This window comes from Pseudopodoces humilis, chromosome 4, assembly GCF_049639895.1.
Source record: "Pseudopodoces humilis isolate 2021_Gansu_Grassland_sample_001 chromosome 4, ASM4963989v1, whole genome shotgun sequence".
NCBI lineage: Eukaryota > Metazoa > Chordata > Aves > Passeriformes > Paridae > Pseudopodoces > Pseudopodoces humilis.
Window position 1 is genome coordinate 23824875 of NC_142203.1, and position 21913 is coordinate 23846787.

Here is a 21913-nt window from a genome sequence, read left to right on the forward strand (position 1 = left end):
GCTCACAGTAACAGGGAACTTGGAAGGGCTGACAATCACCAAAACAAAGCAAATGCTAACACAACTATACGTTTTTCTCTTACAATAGGGAAGGCCAAGGCAAAGAAGGCTTTGAAACAGTGCACAGGAGAGAGTACTTTTACAAGCCTTTCAGGTAGCAATTTGTGAGAACAACTCTATTTTATGCTGAAGACTATTTCCAGGTTTTGAAATGTTCTCCTTCACTTTTCAATTTCTATTCAGCAAATACAAAGAGATCATGTATAGTTATAAAATACGAAGAGGAAAAATGTTAAAAACATCAATTAGGCAATAAAATGTCTTCAGCATAGCCCTTCAGATGGTATCTGTGAATGTGTTTGTGTCTTGCAGCTGGGAAAACACCAGTTCCTAAAATCTCTGTAGCAGGAAAGCCACTGGATAAATAATTATTTCTGTTCCACAGGAATGTTAAATGGCAATTCATTTGAAAGTTTGATTTGCACACGAGTGGGAAACAAGGCCTTCAGAGCCCACCCCCAAATATTTATTGATCACGCGGAAGCCTTCACATTCTGAAAGGATAACGAGGCTATATGCCGGTTTTCCTGAAGGAAGCACTCCACATAAACCCTGGGCCACGAATGAGCCGAGGCCGAGCGAGGCAGCCCTCAGGCAGGCGAGGGAGGCAAGAGTTAAATGGCGGCCGCGGGGGTGCAGCCGCCCCTCCCCTGGGCGGGCCGGCACCAACATGGCCGCGCTGGCCCCGGCGCTGGCGGCGGCTGCTGGCCGGCTCCAGGTAAAGGCCGCCGGCACCTCCCGGAGGAGTCGTGGGCTGCGCGGGTGTGTCGGGCTGGCCGCGGGACGCAGCCCCTGTGGCAGCCCTTCGGCGTGGCGGGCTTGGCGTTTCCCTGTCGAACAGGGCACTCGTGCGTGCGGCCGTGTCGCTCCTCACTCCAGTTTCGTGCCCGTGCCGCTTAAACTTAATTGAATCGAGCCAGTAGAAAACCGAGCTTTGCACTGTGGTGTTGTCTGCTTGAAAGTAACCAACGAGCATTTAATTTAAAAAATAAAAATTAAAAAAAAAAAAAGGAAATAAAGAAAAGATTGACTGTAAATAACAGTTGATTTTGTTATCTACAGAATGAGAGCTGTTCCAGTACTGCAGGTGCTGGCCGACAATTTCAGAGCCGGAAGATGAAAGCTGAACGAGCTAAGAAAGTTGAATTCATAAGAACTGCAGAAAGGCTAAAAGCTCAGTAAGTTAAACACTTTATCATAAGTATGTTTTCATTCTGTTCTGGAGGTAACATTATTAACTCGAAGTTCAAAGTAAGAATATATGGTAATGATATCTTTAGGCTAGAGTTTTCCTTTTCAGGCGCTCAAGTTATTGTGGTTGTTACAGCAGCTCGGGATAGGCTGATGAACTCCGAAATGTCCCGTTGTTTGAATTACCATTTGGACTTAGGCCGGTCATGTAATAAGAATTTAGTAAGAATTGCTGCTCTTAGGTGCACAGAAAAGGAAGTGTGTGGCACAATTGAGTTCTCAGTCTTCCTGCTTAGCTGTGCTTACTCTCTAGGGACCTAAAGCCCTTAAGACATTGCGACAAAAGGGGAACTGCAACTACAGAAGATTGGAAGGCTTCATCTAGAATATCTAGGCCACTGTTTTGAAAAACAAGCGTTCAAGACAGCTCAGACACAGAAGTGATTTAAATCTGCTTCCCCACATCTTGACCAAGTGCTGATACAACCACAATGGCAGCTGAAAGAACAGGGAGTTTTCTTCTCGAGCAAGTGTTTTAGACTATGTGACTTAATCGAGTTCACCTTGATTGCCCTGAATCCTGGGTTGCGGCTCAAAATTTGACTGCTGGGTAATGTAAGTGTTCCCAAGGCGACTGAAATGAGGCATGCCATTTAACTGTGGCTCAGCGCCCCTCTGTAACGTTGTCTGTGCTGGGGCTCCATCTAGGTATGCCACTGCGTTAATACAGCCCGTCTGCCCGCACTTTCCAGGGAAAACTCTCTCAAGGCTCCCAGAGAAAATGCATGCGCATAAAATTTCAGCGTGTGAACCACTGCGTGCCGCTGAGGTGATTGCCTTGTTAATTTCTTATTAAAGTTATTGAGTTACTGTGGTGTGTAGTCATACAGCTGCAGAAATATTTTCCTTGAAAACAGTTGTAGAACAAACCAGGGACTTGTATAAAATCTAAGACAGTCCTGTTAACACAGCCTGCACACTAACTTTGGAAAAATCTTGGGGCTTTGCTGAGTGTTCGTGTCTTACTCAGTGTGGCACCCTTTCTTCCTAGGCTTGCAAATATAGAAAAAGACAAAACTGGACACCTTTATAATAGGAAGAGTGATTTCAGGGTAGAATACAGATTGCTAGAGGAACTGGAACACAGCATGACAGTCAGCAGGAAAATGGAAAGTAAGTGAGGTTTTATTTGGGCTTGTTTTGTTTTTTTTTTTTTTTTAATATACTATTGCTTTTATAAATGGTTTAAAAATCAGTATTACAGAGACATGAGTTTAGGTGGAAGATAGATACTGATACATGTAGTATTTCACCATGTGCTTGCAAACACACAATTCATTGCAAATAAACATTTTGAGCCTCATATGTTACTCACTTTTTCTTTTAATCTTCAATGTAAACCCACTGTGGTGGAAATGTACTGTTCAAAAAACTTGGAATCAATTTTGTGTGTATACTGCAAAACCTAATGTACTCCAGTACAGTAAAAGATTCTTACCTCAACATTCAGACTCTGATTGTTGCCTTTAAATAGCCTTTTTAACTATTCTGTGTTTGCATTTTTCGAGTTTTTGGGCAATGAATATTCCTAGTTCAAGTAGTGCTGTGAGATGGTACCCAGTCTGTCTTACAGTATCTGTTCCACTTACAGACTATAATGTAGTTAAAGAGAAAAGTTACTCCCTTTTCTCACAATTCTTTCAACAATAATCACATAAATTATGCTATGCTATCTGATACAAGTCAAAATAAGTTGAAGAAAGGAATGTAGAAACAATTAGAAGTATACTTTGTTACAAATTTGCATGTCTTCTGATGTGCACCTTTCATTTACAGAATCTTACAATATCCTTTACATCTTACAGTCCTTAGGAAATGAAAAGTTTGTAGGAATGACTAAGCTAATAAGTTAAGAATTTTTTCCATGAGTAAGAAGGGAGCATGGAATATGCATGGAATTGATGTTATGAGATAATAAAGAGGACAGTGATGAGAGCAGTACATGTCAGATGTACTAAAAGATACAAAAGTGTACAAACTCCCCCCCCAAATTGCCATTTACTATGCTGAGGTTTTTCAGCATGATCTGTGCGCTTTAAGATTTTCTGTGGTCTCAGCAGGAACTTGTACTTTCCTTGATTCAAATCTATTAGAAGATACAGCTCCTTAGTATCTAAGATGTAGCCAGAACTTCATCCTCTTCAGTAGTGTATTTATGGACTCATGAGGAGCCCAGTACTAACAATTCAAGTAAGTGCACACATGCTTGGAGCACATGAAAACATTGATTCTTCGCTGTTTAGCACACTGAATAAATTAATCTTGTTGAAGTAGTACATTCATATATACTTCCAAAGTTTTTCTCTTCATAAATGGGTGTTAGTCTGCCTCAAATCTCTAGAAGATATCACCTGCATAGACAATATTCTCAAAGCTGCCCTTTAGAAATGGGAGCTACTAATTTTAAAATCTGCTGATTATGTATAGGGACCTGACATGGACCACATGGTCAGCTAAATGCAATTACCAGTTAAAATGCTTAGTATTATGGCAGCTTAATATCATCAAATAGAATTTGTGTCCCTGCTTAGATTATTTTTGCAACTTCATGGCTCTTGTTCTTTTACTGAATTTAATGCATGAAGAAACTGTTAGAACTATCAGCACTTTATTTTGTTTAACAGAAGCTAAAATCCTGCAGCAGCTATCAAAAATACAAAACAATGTGAAGAAACTTCAGCAGCAATTAAAAGATGTGAAGCCTACACCAGAGTGTAAGTCATGACAACAGATTTACAAACATTTTCCTCTAGAGACAGGTTTCTTGGATAGTTGTCTTTCTCCTGCAGACTTGGGACACTCCTCCAGTCCTTATGATTTTGCAGGAACTTGGAAAGGGAAGACTAAACCTAGAAATGGCAGAAACCTAAGAAATGATGAAAAACTGTGCAGTTCTGTGTGGAAACAGAAATTTACTTGGTCTTAAGAGTGGTGGGTGTTTGTTCCTTGAAGCTGTTGAAAGCCAGGTTTTCTACCTGTAACATTTGCCTTGTGCAAATAAACTTGGTATTCTACTAAATAAAATGCATTCCATTTAATTTATTCAGTGTTTTATCTATTAAAAAATCATTATCTTCTTAAACTGTCTGTCAAGATACTAAGAACTAACAAGGCATGAAAGCTGAAAAATGAGATCTAATTTATATAGCTTTACTAAAATACAAATTAGTTAAACTGTGCATTCAGTCCATAGAGATGTGCTGATAAAAAAGATATTTTAGTCTAATAATATAATCGAATCAAATGGATGGATTTTCTTCCACAAAATAAATCTTCTGCAAAATAAATCTACTCTGGACAGCTATTTAACCGTCTAAATTCAGGACTACAGCATGCTCACAGTACAGGACAAAGTCTTGTTTCTTTGTCAGTTCTGTAAAAGTACTAGCCTGAAGGTTAAATAGCATTGCTGTAGTACAGTATAAACTAGAGTTCTTAAGTCACTAACTGCATTGCTGTAAAAAACAAAAGTGGAACTCAAGGACAACTAAAGTCTGTCTTATTCTGGGAATCATTTGAAGGTTAGTTAAGATGAGACTTCTATAAGGAAAATAAACATTTGTACTGGGATTTGCATCCAGTTAGCTAAGTCCCTGCATAAACACATCTTTTGAAAACATAAGACTTTGTCTTTTAGGCTTAAGGCTGTTTGAGATGGAAATGCATGCTTTTATGTACACTGAAATATGTGTCCTGAGAGTATTAACAAGTCCTGCATTTCTGGATAGTGCTGATAAATACTGTAAACTTAAGTTATATGCTTTTTTTTCTTCTTTTCCATTTTTAGTTGTTGACAAGATCAAGGAAATGATGGAAGAAATTGAAAATGCAATCAATGCTTTTAAAGAGGATCAGAGACAAATGTATGCTCATACATGCTTTAGCTACTAGAAAAAGGGTTTTCATAAGACACAATGAAAACTTTGCTTTAATCTAGCAAACTGTTCTTATGTACTCTTTTGGTAGGGATTCCTGTGGTATGTAAATCAAAGCACAAACTATCAGCATTAGAACCTTGATAAACTGCCTTTGAGAGGGGGTGTTTATACAGCTATTGCAGCATTCCACTGTAACAACGATTTGCTTATGAATAGGCTTTGTAGAGAGGCTGTAGAAGAGACTAGATTGTGGGGGTTTTGTTGTTGCTGTTGTGTTGTCTAAGCGGGGGACGACGGGTTGGAGACTTCTTTGGGGTGTTTCTTTTTTTCCATACTGGTGTCAGGAGAGGATTGAGTTAATTGTATGCACGCCATAAATGTGTTCTTTCAGTAAAAGGATAACTTAATTCTCATTGTGTAGGGCTTTATTATTGGATCATTACAACTGTGCTGTTACCACTTCAGTTCTTAATCTTTGAAGAATAGCTCTTGTGTGGCATTGAACAATTCCAAAATTCATTTTTAGTGAATGGACAATGAATACTGGATTTTTTTTTTCTTTCCTTACATTTCAGTGTTTGTCTCTTTTCAGATATCAACAGCTTTTGAAAGAGGAAAAAGCTGTCATTAATGAGCTCAGTCTCTTTGAGAGAAAAGTGGAACTGTGGGCATTAGGGGGCTCAACAGCGGAAAAAGTTTGGAAATTACCATCAGCCAGGATCACAGTTGATAAAACACTGGAAAATCATATACCAGAAGAAGTAATAGAGTTTGAAAGATTTCTTCAACGAACAGGGGGGAGGCAAGGAGGCTGGGATGATTATGATCATCAAAATTTTCTGAAAATACGGACAAAATATAGAGGAAGGCTGTCTTACATAGATGAAGCCCTTGAGTATCTCAGTGGAAGAACAAAAGAAGATATAGAACAGCATGACAAGTGGTATCAAGAATATGTAATCTTACATGAAAGAAAGAAAGAGGTAAAATAACTAAGGCTTTTGAAGATTTCAGAAAAAGTACTTATTTTTTTTAAAGAATACTTTCTTGGTTTTGTATCTGCCTCTCTGGTAGTAGTGCTAGGGAGATTTCTCTTACAGTTGATGGCATATAACTGAGGTCTTTAGTATCCCCAACCTGCCAGAGTATTTGTCTTTAATAAATAGTGACAAATAAGCAAAGACCTAACAATACAGAAAAGTGGGCTGTGTATTGCCAAAGTATATTATAAATGCTTTTGAAGTCGATGATCTAGCAAATTAGATGCCACTAATTAGACAGAAAAGTGGGCTGTGTATTGCCAAAGTATATTATAAATGCTTTTGAAGTCGATGATCTAGCAAATTAGATGCCACTAATTAGAGCAGTTAGTGATCCTGTCTTCATGTTGCATATGTCTCTAAGAATGTCTGTCCCATGGTATAAGCAATACACCTAAGACAGACATGCAGAATTATGATTCCCTCAAGAACTATCCAAGTAATAAAAGATAAACTGAATAAGAAGTACTATAAAGTACTATATATATATACATACATACATACTTATATATAAAGTACTATATATAAATATATACTATATTTATATATAATATATAGTATTTATATGCTATAAATACTATAAAGTACTATATATAGTACTTTATAAAGTACTATATTCTTTTTTTAATTGAAAAAAAGTAAGGACTGAAATACATTTGCATTAAAAAAGCATATTACATCAACATTCAGAACTACCCAAAGTTTTTATGATTGCTGTAACTGAAACAGTTTTAGAAGACATCTGTTTTACCTGCTTGTGTGATCCATAAAACAGAAAAAAGAGAGCAAGCATACAGGTGTTTCTTGTTTTTAAATTTTGCCTTTAGTAGACTTTTAATTCCTATATGCATTTTGTGTCCTTGGAACAAATGTCTTCACCAGACTGAATGAATCAATGTGAATATGTAAAATTTTCATGAAAACCTTGGATTTTTCTTATGGTCTCTTGCAGTCAATTAAAAAGTGGAGAGAAAAGCAGCAGCAAGAAAAAGAAAGAAACTTGAAGGAAAAAGAGAAAGCAGAAAAAATGTCCAAGGAAAGATGGCTACAGCGTGAAGAAGCTCAGAAGCAAAAAGCAGAAGAAGAAAGAAAAAGAAAACAAGCCGCAGTTGAAGTCTGGAAGAAACAGAAAGTAGTAGCATTTGCAATAGATCAAGCATCACAACTAAAACTAGAAGAGAAAGAGAAAAAGCAACAAAAAGAGCGCCAAAGCCATGTGAAGTTACTTTTGGAAAGGAATACCTTGCAAAAAAAAGTAAAGCAGCAACTTGAAAAACTTGAAAATGAGAAGAGAGAGGAAACTGAAAAGGAGGGCAGGAAGAAAACTGCTGCAGAAGAAATTTCTAAGTTTCAAGAGCATGTATGTAATTACATTTTTGCATGTCATTGTTTTAAATTTGATACATCCTCCTACAATATAGTAAGTTAAAGAGGTTTTAAAATCCAAGTTTCATTACTCTAAATCAATTATTGATTCATTACAAATAACAGCATCTATTGCAGACAAACAGTATGAAACTTGATTTTAGACAAAGATGCTCCTTTTCTTCAATATCTAAATTCTACAGGATTACTCATATTTCTTTATCCATATAGAAGTGTGTTTATATCTTCGGTAAATAATTTATTTGGAAAAAAACTACTTGGGCTATGCTGCCTAAGAAGACATTAGAGGACCTGAGTGTCATATTCAGATGGGAAGTAGGAAGAGTTGTTTGAGTATCCTGTGGGTTTTGGTACCTGTTAGGCAAAGTCAGATCCCGTATCAGTGTAAATGCAGTTGCTGGAGAATTGATATTGTTAGCATTCATACTAAAGTTTTATAAGCACAGTTTAAACTACTACTTTTTTTTTTCCAAGCTATGTAAATTTGTCTGTGCAGGACAAGGTATGGCACATAGCTACCTAGTGAAAACTTATTCTTTACCTTATTCTTTACTATTACAGTAATTTCAAAACAAAAACAAACAAACAAAAACCAACCAACCACCGAAAAAAAACCCACAAAAACAAAAAACAAAAACAAAAAATGTGAAAAGGCTGCATATATATTTTTATACCATTTATTTCCAAAGAAAAGTTTGCTTTTTCACTCATTGTGTTTCAGGATCTACATAAACTGGAGCCAAGGGTTTTTCAGAAACACACTAAAGAAATAGAGAAGCAAGAAAAAGAAAAAAGACTGGCAAAATTAAGAGAGAAGGTAACTTCTTGTTTGTTTTAACCAGGGATGTGTGCAGCTTGGTGATTTAAGCAGACTTTTTTTTTATTGATCTAAAAAGCAATTGTTTTTAATTATCTAAATAAAGGAAAACAAAAAGTCGTGCCGGTTATCAGGAGACAGAATTGCAGCAGGCATAGTTGTTCCTGTGTTTAAAAAAATGGGGAAAAAAACCCCTAGAATTTACGGATCTCACGGCAGTATTTCACTGGTATGGCCTACCTGTCATAAAAGTGAGCAGCAATATGGGTGGCGGCTTTCATTTCTTCAAATAGTTTTCTACCATTGGTTAAATAAGTAGACTCACAGAAGCATTTTGCATGCACTGGGTTTTACAAGAGTTTAACCTTTTAAATCATTAAAATTTAATGACAGCAAGCTGTGTCACTGTCTTCTACGGTGAAGACCCTATGAGGCTTATGGAACTCCTTTTGTGATAAATGAAAAAGACTGATTTTTTTTTTTTTTTGGTTGTTTGTTTCACTCTGAGGTCGAGATTCGGGTCACCAGAGACCGACCCAGGCTGAACAGACCTTCCAAGGGCTCAGAGGAACGCAGGCAAGAGCTGGCACCAGCAGCTGCAGAAGGGTTGTTGTGCGTTTCTCAGAGGTGAAGAAGGGACTGATGGACATGTAACATGACACGAGTGCACATCTATACTTTATGCCTTTTTGCTTTGTTGGCAGAGCCGTCCCAGCCTGGAGAGGAGGGCCGTAGCTGTGCGCCAGCCTGTCCCTGTCGCAGGACGAAGCAGCAGCCAGCACTTCCCGGGCACCGGCACAGAGCTGGCTTGACCCATGGCGTGTATTACCTCTGTATTTTGCGAGTGTCGGGTTTAACACGCCGGCTGTCAGACCGGCCGGCTGTGATGCCCCTTGGCATTAAAAGTGCGTTTTCCCCGTAGCTGGTTGTGGCGGCCCCTTAAGCTTGGGGTCACCACCCTGGCCGCCGCCACAGTGACCTGAGGCGCCCGCTCCCTTTTCTCCCCCCGCTCCCTTTTCTCCCCCCGCTCCCTTTCCCCCTTCCGTTCCGTTTCCCCGCCCCGGGGCGGGCGCTGCGGGTGGCGCGATCCGGGCGCGCCGGGCGCGGGCAGCAGCGGCGAGATGGAGATGGCGGCGGCGGCGCCGCCGTGCCCGGGGGAACCGGAGCGGCTGGACTTCCTGCGGGAGCGGCACGTGCGCTTCTTCCAGCGGTGCCTCCAGATCCTGCCCGAGCGCTACTCGTCCCTGGAGACCAGCAGGTAGCAGCGGGCCGGGCTCCTCCGGCGGGCCGCGCGGCGGGAGGCGGGACGGGCGCCGCCGTGTCCGCCCGGCGCCCCCGCCCGTCCCGGGCCCGGCCGCGCTGCCCTCCCGCAGGCCGGTCGCGGTGACGGGAAGCCCCTTGCAGAGCGCTGCCGCCTCCCGCGGCCCGGGGCAGGGAGCACCGCCCTGCGGCCGGAAGGAATAACATCCCTATAAATCTGCCCAGCAGCAGACGGGTCCCAAAAAATATGTGTTAATGTAGGGGTGTAGTCACTGCTCGCGTGAACTGCTTGACATCCACGAGGGGAGACTCGTTGATCCTTCTAATCTGTTCTAAATCAAGTGCTTCACTCTCTTAATCTGCTCTGGAAGCCATTTTAAAATAAACCACTTAAGCTTCACTTTGGCACGTAGAAGACTCTTGTTTCATGTAACAAATATTTTTAAGTATTCATTCCCTAGTATAAAAGAGAAAATGCTAGTGAAGTATGTTCCACACGTTGAATTGGAGGGACATTTATTCCTTTAATGGCTTCAGAGTGTACTTACGTGATATTCTTCAAGTCTTAAGATAGTTACATTGGAGGTGTAAGAATGCCAGTATTGTGATTATGAAGCTGCATTTGATAAAATGTTGGGGACACGTGGATGGTTAGATAATCTTATTTGGCCAATAAAATAGTAAGATTCTTTTAATTTTGTGATGTCTGTCAAGACATCCTGTGCCATCCTCATCCTGTGAGGAATGCTCCATGGCTTTGGTCAGGTCATCCTGCTTTATTTCAGATCACAAACATCTGCCATAAACATGTAAGGAATAGAACAGATAGTGCTGAGCCGTGTGTGAAATAACACAAGTTGATATTGAAAAGTTAGAAATGGAACTACTGGAGAGGGGCCAGCAGAGGACTTCGAAGATGGTTAAGGGACTGGAGAATCTGTCATGTGAGGAAAGGCTGGGGGAGCTGGGCCTCTTCAGCCTCAAGAAGAGATGACTCAGAGAGGTAATGATTGCATCTTACCAGTGCATTGAAACATGTTAAAGGGTAGGTGGTGAGAGGGTGGGGACAGACTCTTTAAGTGGTCCTTGTGACAGGGCAAGGAGCAGCAGACAGAAACACAGGAAGGTCCATCTCAATATGAGAGAAAACTTCCTCATGTTGAGGGTGACTGATGACTGAAACAGACTGTCTAGAGAGGTTGTGGAGTTTTCTTTCTTGGAGATATTCATACCCTGCCTGGACACAATCCTGTGGATGAACCTGCATTAGGAGAAGAGGGTTGTACTAGATGATCTCCAGAGGTCTTTTCCAACCCCAGCTATTCCGTAATTTTATAAAATTTTGGTTGCAGAGCTGTAAATAATTTATTCATTAAAAACTAGCTGGTATTTCAGTCTACTTTCTCATTTATTTTAGGTGACAGCAAAGGGAAGTCTAGCATCCTATGCTCAACTTGTATAGGCCTTAAAATTACCACAGCATGCAGATCTACTAGAGTTATAACACAAATAGCTAACCTTAGCCCCACTGACATTTGAAAGCAGCTAAAGAAATGGGATGTCTTCAGCCTAGACAAGAAGGGATCTAATCACAGTTCTCCATTGTGGGAAACTACCTACCAGGAAAGATGGAGGTGTACTGTTTGCAAGGGACCATGGTAACGGGGCAGGGGGCTGTGGGAGTGGGTATGTCAGGGAGAATTGTGTGGCTGCAGGAAAAATGTTCTCACTGTTAGAAGAATTAACCATGAAAAGCTTCCCTATTGAAGTGATGGAGTCACCTTTGAGGACATGGCTTCTCAAGGTCCTGGATCGTCTCTGAGGCCCTGTGTTCTTCAAAAGGTGGGACCAGTGATCTCCAGAGGCCCATGACAATGTAGACATGTTCTGCAGGGGTGCACACCTGTCTGTTGACAAATACTAAATGTGGGATTGAACCATAAATGCATCATCTCCAGTTTGACTTCAAGGATATTAAGTTTCCCTTTTTGCCAAGTTCAAGGTCACTGAGTACAACAAACCTCTGGAGCTGATACAGCTGCAGAAAAAAATGCTGTTACCCTTTTATTCAAATTGGAGTGGTTCCATTTTGAGTTAGATGGGGAAAGTCAACTAAATCAAGGAGAGATTTGTTAAATAAATAAATAAAGTAATTTGTCAGATTTTTTTTTCCACTGTGATGCAGTATAAAGCTCTGTTTCTTGTCACCAGACAAGGGTGCTAGAGAGTGAAATTTTTCTCACTGTGCTGGTGCATTCCAACTTAAGCTGTAGATTGTCAAACAATAATGGGGAATAAAGAAAAATCATTTCATGTTCTCAACTTTTTGCCTCAAAGCCTTTGTAATTATTTTTATCTGTAGTTATTTGGATGCAACAGTAGTTGCAGCAAGAGTAGTTTTTAAGTATTCTGATTGATAGTGTTTCATACACACTGGTTGTCAGCACTGAGGTTTTTCAGGAGAATGCAGGTTTCCTGGTCTCTAAAGTCTTTTAAGAGTCTGGTACTTCATGGTGCTCTTTGTAGCATACTTAAATAATTTTCTCAAACTTGTCACTTCAAATGCTTTCTGAATTCTGTGAAACTATAGTCTTTGTCCTCGCTTGAAGACAAAGGCATCTGAATCTGCCATCCAAAGTGTCCTGTTGGCCATCCTCTATTGAAATGGCTGTAGATAAAGTTTTTACACTTCTTGGCATGTGTCTTGTCACCTGAGGTGCTGCCAAGATTTGTTTTTGCTAGGACATGTATCTGTTAATTTTCTATGAGGGAGGATAGCATATGGCGTAAAGATGCGGTGTCTAAGCAGCTGTGTTGCAGCCCGTGTATGGCCAGTGGTGCCACTCTGGCCCACTGTAAATAAATTTGATCACACTACAGGCTGTTCTTTAGTAATGCTGGAGATAGTCAACTCTGAATAAATGAACTGAACCCTAACTATATGTAAAGCCACTTTTTAAATTCATACATATGACATACCCATTTTTATGTATTACATGTAGATGAGATTTGCTGTCTGTGTTGTACGCGTAGTCTTGTGGTTTTATATCTACTTTGCAGCAATTTCTAGTGCTGGCTGATGTTGGCATGTTGTTTGTGCCTGATTGGAAGCAACTTAGCTGGGTAAAATAGAGTGAAAATGTCTTTTTAATAGGTCTAGTAAATTAAATTGTGTCTGTGAAAATCAGAACATACAGGCAATGTTTCAAAGAAATAGTTTATTGTGGGTGAACAGTAATTCCTTGGCTTTTTTAATAAAAGTAATGATTTTTTAAAATTAGTTATTTATTATGCAGGGTTAGATTTGGGTTTAAACAGAGATCTGATCAATGGTAAAAGTTGATATAAGCCTTGAAGTGTTAATTTTGCGCTTTGAAAGACAATTTCTTAGTCATCAGAAGAGTTAAAATGTACTCTTGTTCTACATAGAAATAATTTTGTGTGCAACAATCTTCTTTTTTGCTTTCTCTACTCAAAAAATTTATTTTAAATAGTAACAATAAAGATATATAGCCCACTGGTAGGCATGTCACCCTAGGAGGTTGTGCCGTTGTATTGAGATGAGCATCTGCTGCATTGTCATTTGGCTGCTGTGTTTTAATTAGAATAATTCTTCTGGATGTGTGCTTTGGATTCACATCACCATTTTTTCCATGGTCTTACTGTTTGTGGTTCTGATGCAGAACCTCATGCAGAAATTAAGTGGCTGTAGAGGCTGCTGTCCACATCTGTCTCTTTAGAGGCACCAACTACTGGTGGCCAAGGTGGTTTACCAGTTTGTAAGGTAAATAGGAATTAAAACTTAATCTTGTAAGGAAAGTTGGTATTAACTGTTTGTTTTCCTTAGCATGCTGAACTGTAGTTTCTGCATGTGTAACAGTTGTTTCACAGTCCATCATCTTATCTGGTATAAGGAGAACAAGAATTTCTAGAAGGATCAGCAGACAAGTGTGGGCGGTAAAATATACACTCAGCTAATTTTAGTCTGAGTCAGAACATCCAAGGTACCATTACATGAGCATTTTCTCTCACAGCAAGTTCTCCCAAATTCCTAACCCAGTGCTGTTGTTTTGGTGCTCTGTCGGAGTAAGTAATGCACTGTTTGGAGTGGCCATGCTGTGGGTAGCTTAAATGGTTTGAGTTAAACCCAGCAAAGAAGGTGTTAACTAGCAGGTATGATAGCTGTCATTCCTGCAAGGAAACAAGTTGTAAGAAAGAAGGACATTCAGCATGCTAGCTACTCCACTGCTCTGTTGGATGCTTGTATATCACATGCTTTGTTTTGGATGTTTAAGTAAGGTAGTCAACTAGGCTGCTTTACACCCAAGGACCAGAAATAAGTACCTCTAGATGTTAATTCACCCCATATACCTATTTATGCATTGTTTGCTTACAAAGTAGGCTTTGCTGTTTGACATTGACATCTAAGCATCTGAAGTTGAGTTTGGGACACAATGAGAGGTAGCTTACTATAATTAAGGGTTAGCTTGCATGTGCACCTAATGTTTAGGGGATTGTTCATGTAAGAATTCTTCATGGAGAACTAGTGCTCCATATGTTAATACTATAACCTAGTTTACTATGTAGTGGGTTGTTTTGTTGGGGTTTTCTTTCAGGTAAACAGGCCCTTAGGTCTGATTGAATTTCATTAATGTTTAAAAGGAGGGGCAGCCTATATGAAAAGCCTTGTTGAGGCAGAGAAATGTTTTCAGTACAAAGAACATTATTTTGTCCAGTAGATGACTTTTATGTATTCTAAGCTAGGCTCTGTGTTGCACCACTGTCAAAGACTGAGAATTCATAGATGTATCTGTTGCTGCAACCGTTTGTTAATTTCCCCATGATATTTATGGTGGGAAGTGTAAGTCTTATCTTTTTCTTTTAGGTTGACAATTGCATTTTTCGCACTCTCTGGTCTGGATATGTTGGATTCCTTAGATGTGGTGAACAAAGATGATATAATAGAATGGATTTATTCCCTTCAGGTCCTTCCCACAGAAGACAGTGAGTGAGTTTTTAGTTTTTTTTTATTGATATTAACATTTTTACTTTTGCTTTTTACTTGGGGAATAGTGGATGGCTCTTGTTTTTATAAAATACAAGGTTGACCTTCCTGAAGTGCAGTCCTGATAATTTCAGGTAGTGATGTTGAGCAAATCTTGGATATAGATCTCTCATAAATGATAAAGCTAGAAAAAGCAGAAATTAATTTGAAGATAAGCCAGTATAAGTATAAAATAGGATAATAAAGTTGCACCTTTATGCATTTCAGAAGAATGTTTCACCTGGTTCTAAAATAAAATGCATATGTTGTGAAAGTATTACAAGTCTAATAGTGATTATATTGACTTCCACTCCAATGCCAGGAGCTGTGATCACAGGTGTGGTTATTTACAACAGCTTTTGGAGAATTGGAGGTGTAAGGGTAAGAAGCAAAAAGGATAAACACAGTCCCTGACTGATGTTCCTTAGCTCTGTGAAGGTTGAATTTAAACAAGGTTTTGAGAAGGAATAATACTGCTGCTGAATCCCAGCTGTCCTCAGATTGGAAGGTGCGTAGCAGAAAAGGTGGCAAGGGAACTCACGGGAAATGTCCCTTTCCTGGTTGATTTGACAGAAGTTAGGGAGGTGCTGTTCTTGTCAGTTAGTTGGTGTTGGCAGTTTTTTTTGTGGCAGCCCAGGTGACTGGCTGGTAGCACTAGAAGGGGTGGGAAGGAGGGAGGGAGACGTAGGTGAGGCACTACTGCTTTATGACAGAAGGTGCTGGCATGTTAAATGCTGCTGTGGGCATAGCTCTAGGCTGGTGGTGTCTAGCAAAAAGGCAATTCCATTAGCCTGTCAGTAAAATCATGAACATGTACTTTGGATGGATGTAGAAAGAAAATGGTATGTTTCCTTCTATTGTCTATTGCAATTATATACAACAAATTAGGTCTCAAATCAGTTTTATGAAATAAGCGTATGGAAGTCAGTACTGCTGATGCTTTATTTTTACAGTAATAAAAAAACTCTTTTTTCTTACTCTGGAGATTTAGAAACCATCAGATCCACCACAGGAACTGGTTCTGATAGATTTATTTTTTCTTGTATTGTATTCCAGGATTGATTCCTGAAATTTAGGAGTTTGAATTACATGAATATTCCTACAAAGTTCTTTTAATAATTAGAAGGTTCCTATGCCTTACTGTTAAGAAATCTTGCCATGGTGTGCATGCTTTGTTTCTAGGAGTTGCTCACTTTTTGACTTTTATCCCAATCTTCGGGACTTAATTCCAGAAGAACAGGAAAGTTTGCAAGAAGAGAGATTAGAACAGACATTTGTGTTTGTTTGTCTTTGACACAGTATGCAGTAATTCTCTGGGGGTTCTACCTGGCCAGTGTTTAGAATATTGTTATTGCGAGAGCCTCCTAGGGAGGGCAGTAAAAATTGGAGCATGTTCATGTGGGGGCTGACAGTTCAGCAGAGATGTGCTCCTTCTTTTTCTAGCTATCACCCCCTCACAAAAACTGAGGGGAGTTTTGGGGAGGGCACTCTTGGCAGTGCACTCTGTGCAAAGTAATATATCTCTGCTTTTCACTAGAAGAACAAACTTTCCCTCAGTCCTGTGTTTTTGTATCATTCTGTAATAACTCTTGTTCTTCTTATGCTTTTGGTAATTTCCCTGCTCTTATTTGGTCATTTGACCACTAAAACTCCAGTGTCATTTGTATTTCATTTTTTAAATTTTGGACAACAGAAAGTGCAAAATGTAAATGATGCTTATACCGGCAGGTTGGACATTGAATGACCAAATGTGAAGAAGGAAACACCTACACTCCAATAATGTCTACTTCCAGTAAAACGTATTGGTTCTCTTTTTTAGTCCTGGGTGGGTGCAATGTTTGTTAATTGATAGCCTTCCAGACCAGAGCTCCTACTCCCTCTTTTGGCCTCTTTGAAGAAGTAACTAAACTGTGGTAGGCTACAGCACTGAAGTTTTTGGTTTCAGGAGTACTTGTGCATCTCTAGTTAAAGAGGAGATTGCTAACTTGATAGGTTGGAATCTATCCGGGTTAAAAAAAAAACCCAAAACCAAGAAAGCACAACATGTTACTTTTAAGAAAACATCCTATTGCAGCATTTTTTTCATGCATTCTGATAAATCTCTTTCTGTGGAGTACTGGTTTTTAAAAATTTAAATTAAAGTACTGTTTTATAATGATGAATTCCACCAATCTAAGGGAACTACATTGTATTAGATAAAAGTCTTCACCAAATTTGGCTGTGGGACTGAAAACCAATTTTAAAGCTACATTTTATACAGGAATATGTTTTTATAGAATCTTGGGATTTGTTCTTGATTGTATCAGGGGTTGAATTTCTAAAATTCGGTATCAGCCAAAAAGAGAATTCTGGTAATTCTTACTAGAAAAAGAAATTTCTCTGCTTTTCACGTTTGTCCCTCCAAAGGTTCCTTTATGCACAGCACTTAACTTGATTTTTATTTAAAGCATTTCTTTTAAGATACTGAATTCAAATTGTTTTGAGAACTAGCGCTACCTTACAGTCTTTTTTCCAGTAGATGGGGGACAGAGCAGTTGGTGCAAACGTAGTATCTGTTTATTTTTATCAATAACTGTTACAGTAGGTGTACTAGCTAGAATTATTTTTTTTCATAGGGGTCTCTAATCTGCTGTGTTAATCTGCTGGTACTAAAAGAGTGTTCTAGTCTTTCAGCTATTGCTGAGAAGTGCCAGTCAAGGCTGGCTCTTTTTGCCTCCTCTGCACTCCTTTTCCCATGGCAGGGGACACAGCCAGGACGGCTGATCCAGGCTGACCTCAGGACTGACTGGAGGGACACTCCACACTATCTGACATCATTTTCAGCAATAAAAGCTTGGGAAAAGAAGGAGAAAGGGAGCAATATTTGTGGTTCTGGCATTTGTCATCCTGAGTAACCCTTACACTTTCTGAGGCCCTGCTTTCTGGGAAGTGACTATACACCTGCGTAGCTGATGGGAAGTAGTAAATTAATCCTTTGCTTTGCTGTGTGCCCACAATTTCTGCTTCACCTATCAAACTGTCTCTGTCTCACTCTGTGAGTCTTCTCTTCACCTCTCTGTTTTCTTGCTGTTTTCATCTGCTGGTTGGAGTCGACTCACTGCAGGAGAGTGTTACAGAACCTGCTAGAAAATTCAGAATTTGGTGGTTTAGAGCACTTCTTAGATAAAGTCTCACAATACCCTGTGATAGTTCTAACTGACTCTATTTACTGTATATATACATATATCTGATGTCTAATGATAGCTTCACTTCAGATGTTTATAGCCTTTGAAATTTTATGTGAAACTAAAGCTCACTAGTGGTGAGATCTTGATCTACTGAGTAAGAAAGCAAACGTAGCTCTGTCAGCCTAATCAAAATTACTAAGGAAGTTGAAGACTAGGGTCTGCCCAGATAGACTGTATTCTTCTGTGGGTTTATTGTACCTATGATTCAAACAAATAATGTCCTTTAGGTACCATAATTTTAGTTCAAGTCTTCCAGAGACTGGCTCAATACCAGTTCTAATTTGGAGGGAATGGCGTATCACTTGTGCAAACTGAGCTTCACACAGAAACACATTCTTAGCTGAATGCTTCCACTTACTGCTGCCTTCTGCTTGTTCTAAGGGCCCCTGTCTTCGTTAACTCATGCTAAATAGTTTGGCTTTATCTTGCATAGATTTGGCCATTGTTACCTTTCCTTCCCTTTTAGTGAATGCTTTGCTTATATGGATATCTACTATGTGTTTTTGTTTTCTATGTGCATTCGCTGCCAGAATACCTAACTATATTTTCTTCTAGAAAGAAGTTGAAATCTTAAAAAGTACTTTTCTCATTTTGAGAAAGGTAATATTCTTTTACAAGCCTAACCAGAAATTATACATTTTTAGATTAAAACATTAGTTTTTGAAGTGTTAGTGAAATTTGGAAAGGGTTGATGAAACACCCTCTTAACTAGTTGCTTGTTCTTAAGATCCTTATCATGTCAGTGCTTTTCTGTTTTTCCTCTCATAGTGCAGCTCCTTGACAGAATTTCAAATTTATTTTAACTACCAAAAGTGCAACTCATAGGAATTTAAGAAAGATGTATTCCGGTTTCTTGCAAGTCACATTCAGAGCCAGTTCAGCACTTTTAAAAGAGACTGAATCCAGAGATTTGTACTCAAGCAATCTAATTATACAGTGGAAGCACACTGCTTGGCCATATTCATCTACCATCCTTCCCCATAGGAACTGCGGCATTTGTTTGACCCTGCTTGAGAGCTTGCTGAAGTGGCAGAAAAACACACATTTATTTATCTAACAGAAGGTTAGCTTTGTGTTGCGTTGGTGAACTGTGTTGATTGGGAGTGCCAGTGCCAGCCCACTAAGGGAGAGGGAGGAGAGCTGTACTTTTTGATAGCTGGATGCTTTACTGTCTTTGCTGTACTAAGGAATGGAACCTAAAGGAACGCTGAAACCTTTTATTTGTAGATCTGAATCCCCAGGACCCATGGAGACTGAAAACCAGTATGCTGCATGACAGATCTAAAATTTACTTCAAGGCCTAAATTTAGACTTGTATTAATGGAATTATAATAATTTCATCTTATGTGGCAGTACTGAAAAAAATGTATTAAACGACATTGACTTTTTTGAAATCTTTGATACATGTGGGCTTTCTGATCATGAGTTTCTTGAGCAAAACCACAAATTTTCCTCAAGCATAACTTTCTCTTATGGTTGCATTTGAAGTACTTACCTGGATGTGTAATGGACTTCCATTTCAGAGAATGCAACTTTGCATTTAGTGACATCCTCTAGTACTTTGATTTATGGGAACAATTACAAGCTCTAGTTCAGTGAGAAGAGCTTATGCTTACTTTTATCTGGATGTATTGACTGAATCAGCCTATGCTAAAGCTATTTTCTTAATATATTATAAAATTTTAGTAATGTATGGAAACTCCAGTACTTAGCAAAAGGAGACAAGCCTTGCAACCAGAGGAATGCATGGATAATCGGAATGTGAAGAAGTAGTGGTAAAAGTTTATCAATCCTTCTATGCAAGAGATATCATAAAATAAAAATAACTAAAATACCCTGTCTGTAAAAAAAGAGCTCTTAGGATAAGTTGTCTGTGGTCATCACTCGAAGCTCTTCTACATGTCTTAAGGACACAGGACACACAAGTAACATCACAGGAAAGTTTCAGCTTTTGATTTAAGCATGAAGTCTTTTGGTTTTGGAAGAGAGTCATTGTTCTTTAGTTGTCAAATGTGAAAAGTTTTTCCAGGTGTGTTTTTTCAGGTTTCAAACCACCACAAATAGTTACACAGCAGTTTATGAAATATTTGTTAGTTTTTGCTCGATGTTAAGCTCCTGCACGGAGTGGCTAGGTGAGGTTAATGGTGGAAGTGAACACCAGGTGGTAGCGTTTCGCAGCTGCAGTTGAACTGATGCACAGCAAACTGCTGGAGCTGAACTGGCCACTCCAGCAGTTTTTTCTCAAGGGACATAAGCTGTAATGACATCTTTTTAATTTGGGTTTTCTGATTTTTAATTCCATTTCTGATTCTGACAGCCCATTTTTGGTTCAGAAAAGTGAAGAGTTTGATTAGCAATACTAATAGCTATTACATAAAACAAAAAGTACAAGTACATTTCAATAAAATAGTAAAGCCAATTTTACAGAAGATGAAATTTCACATTGTAAAGTTTCTTTCATAAACTGAAAGATGGTAATTTCCTGTAACTCATCTTTGGTTCTCATTTGTATGTTCACAGGATGCTAAAAAAACATTTTGAGACACTGCATCAGTATTCCAGAGTCGTGGTTAAAACAAGCTGTTTTTACTTCCTGTTTTAATGCTTCCTTTATCAACTCAGAATTCTATTTTTTACTACAATACTTCGTATTGTGACTAGAGATTTAGCAACTCACTTGTAATACCAAGGTCTAGGAAGCATCTATTGCAAATTAATGCATTTGAGGACAGGATAAAATTCCCTGGAAAGTTTTCCCTAAAGTTTTCCCTAAAGGGTAGGCTGGTGGTCTTCCGTTTTTTTCTAGGAGCCAGTGTGTGAAGTTTAGAGTGGGAAATGAGAAGTACTGACAAAAAAAAGGTTAAGATAGATTTTAAATTCATAGCAATACTGTTACAAATCCAACTTTAAATCCAATTTTAAAATTGCAAATGCTGTTTTCTAGTTGGTAGAAGTTTAGTAGTGCAAGAAAGGTTTTAAAATACTGTATGAAAATTGAACATCCAAAGATGTTCATTGATGTACTTTCATGTACTTTGTTTTTAATCTGTCTGTATAGCATCTGTGAATTCGGAAGGTGATCAAAGTGATGCTAACACTAACACACTAACAGCATACAAACTTGGGTTTCATGTTGCCTTTTCTACCCCAATAAGGAATTATAAATTCCACTCCAAAAGGCCAGTAATGTGGATCACTATTTCTGAGATGAATCCTTCCATCTAGCAACTGTCAGCTGAGTTCTTTTCAAGTGCAGAGCTGTCTTAATTCTAACATGTTTCCTTTGCAGCAGGCCAGAATAACTGTGTTAGAAGTGTAATAACTCTTTTCTGGATGAAGGGTTTCCACACTAGTGTCATTTCAGAGTGTTCTAGTTTGCTTAAGCACTTGAGACACAGATTCATTTTTACTGGAACGTGAATAGTGATTTTGGTTTTTTTTTCCATGAAGTCACCTGGGAAATCTGGGACTTACCAGGCAGGAATTCTAGGCCTTCCCTTACTAATTTGTTCACATTGTGTCATTTTGAAATTGTGATGCTTTTTGGGGCAGTATTCTTCAGGATCTTAGATTAGTCTTTAAGGCTCATATAATTTTTGTGCTTTATAGAGGCTGAGGCAACATGAAATGCAAGTTTTTGACTGTGCAAGTGAACAGACAAATGTTCTCTGCTGAGAATGTTTATATTATAATAAAATAAAACTTATTATTTTTTTTATTCTGTTTCCTCTGTGTGGATCTGACTATGGCACACCAGCTTTTAAGTAGGCTGAAGCTGCTTTTATTACATGTGTAGAATCATTAAAAAGTACTTTTGACTGAACTGTGGAGAAAGTGGAAAATTGCAGGTGTTTCGCTCCATTTCAGTGAAATCCAAAGACTTGTCTTGCAGAGAAACTTGCCTAGTCAAAATTCTTAAGCTAATGAAACCTTTCTTAGTTTATATTTTG

The 21913-nt window shown here is 38.9% G+C and overlaps 2 protein-coding genes across 6 annotated transcripts in view; both read left to right on the top strand.

Annotated features, from left to right (window-relative positions):
* Window positions 1–648: 648 nt before the first annotated feature.
* CCDC112 (coiled-coil domain containing 112) lies at window positions 649–9273 on the top strand. Of its 5 annotated transcripts, none has more exons than XM_005528140.3 (10): window positions 649–778; window positions 1123–1238; window positions 2303–2424; window positions 3936–4025; window positions 5099–5174; window positions 5782–6172; window positions 7182–7589; window positions 8337–8432; window positions 8941–9059; window positions 9137–9273. In XM_005528140.3, the coding sequence occupies exons 1-10, from the start codon at window positions 731–733 to the stop codon at window positions 9165–9167; spliced, it is 1497 nt and encodes a 498-aa protein (XP_005528197.3). In that variant the 5' UTR covers window positions 649–730; the 3' UTR covers window positions 9168–9273. The 5 variants fall into 5 exon arrangements, with proteins under 5 accessions (XP_005528197.3, XP_014112566.2, XP_087910547.1 ...); XM_014257091.2 differs by having other exon boundaries at window positions 8941–9044; window positions 9137–9243; XM_088054419.1 differs by lacking the exon at window positions 649–778 and adding an exon at window positions 903–1021.
* Window positions 9274–9553: 280 nt separating this feature from the next.
* Window positions 9554–21913, top strand: part of PGGT1B (protein geranylgeranyltransferase type I subunit beta) — a 33288-nt gene continuing 20928 nt past the window's right edge. The window contains 2 exon segments of the mRNA XM_014257092.2: window positions 9554–9690; window positions 14578–14696. Of these exon segments, the coding sequence (XP_014112567.1) occupies window positions 9554–9690; window positions 14578–14696 (256 nt within the window).

Bases quoted from the DNA above. Each gene is read 5' to 3' on its own strand.
- CCDC112 (XM_005528140.3), top strand. From the start codon at position 731: ATGGCCGCGCTGGCCCCGGCGCTGGCGGCGGCTGCTGGCCGGCTCCAG. The intron at 6,173-7,181 runs GTAAAATAACTA...GGTCTCTTGCAG, and splicing joins TACATGAAAGAAAGAAAGAG to TCAATTAAAAAGTGGAGAGA. The intron at 7,590-8,336 runs GTATGTAATTAC...ATTGTGTTTCAG, and splicing joins TTTCTAAGTTTCAAGAGCAT to GATCTACATAAACTGGAGCC.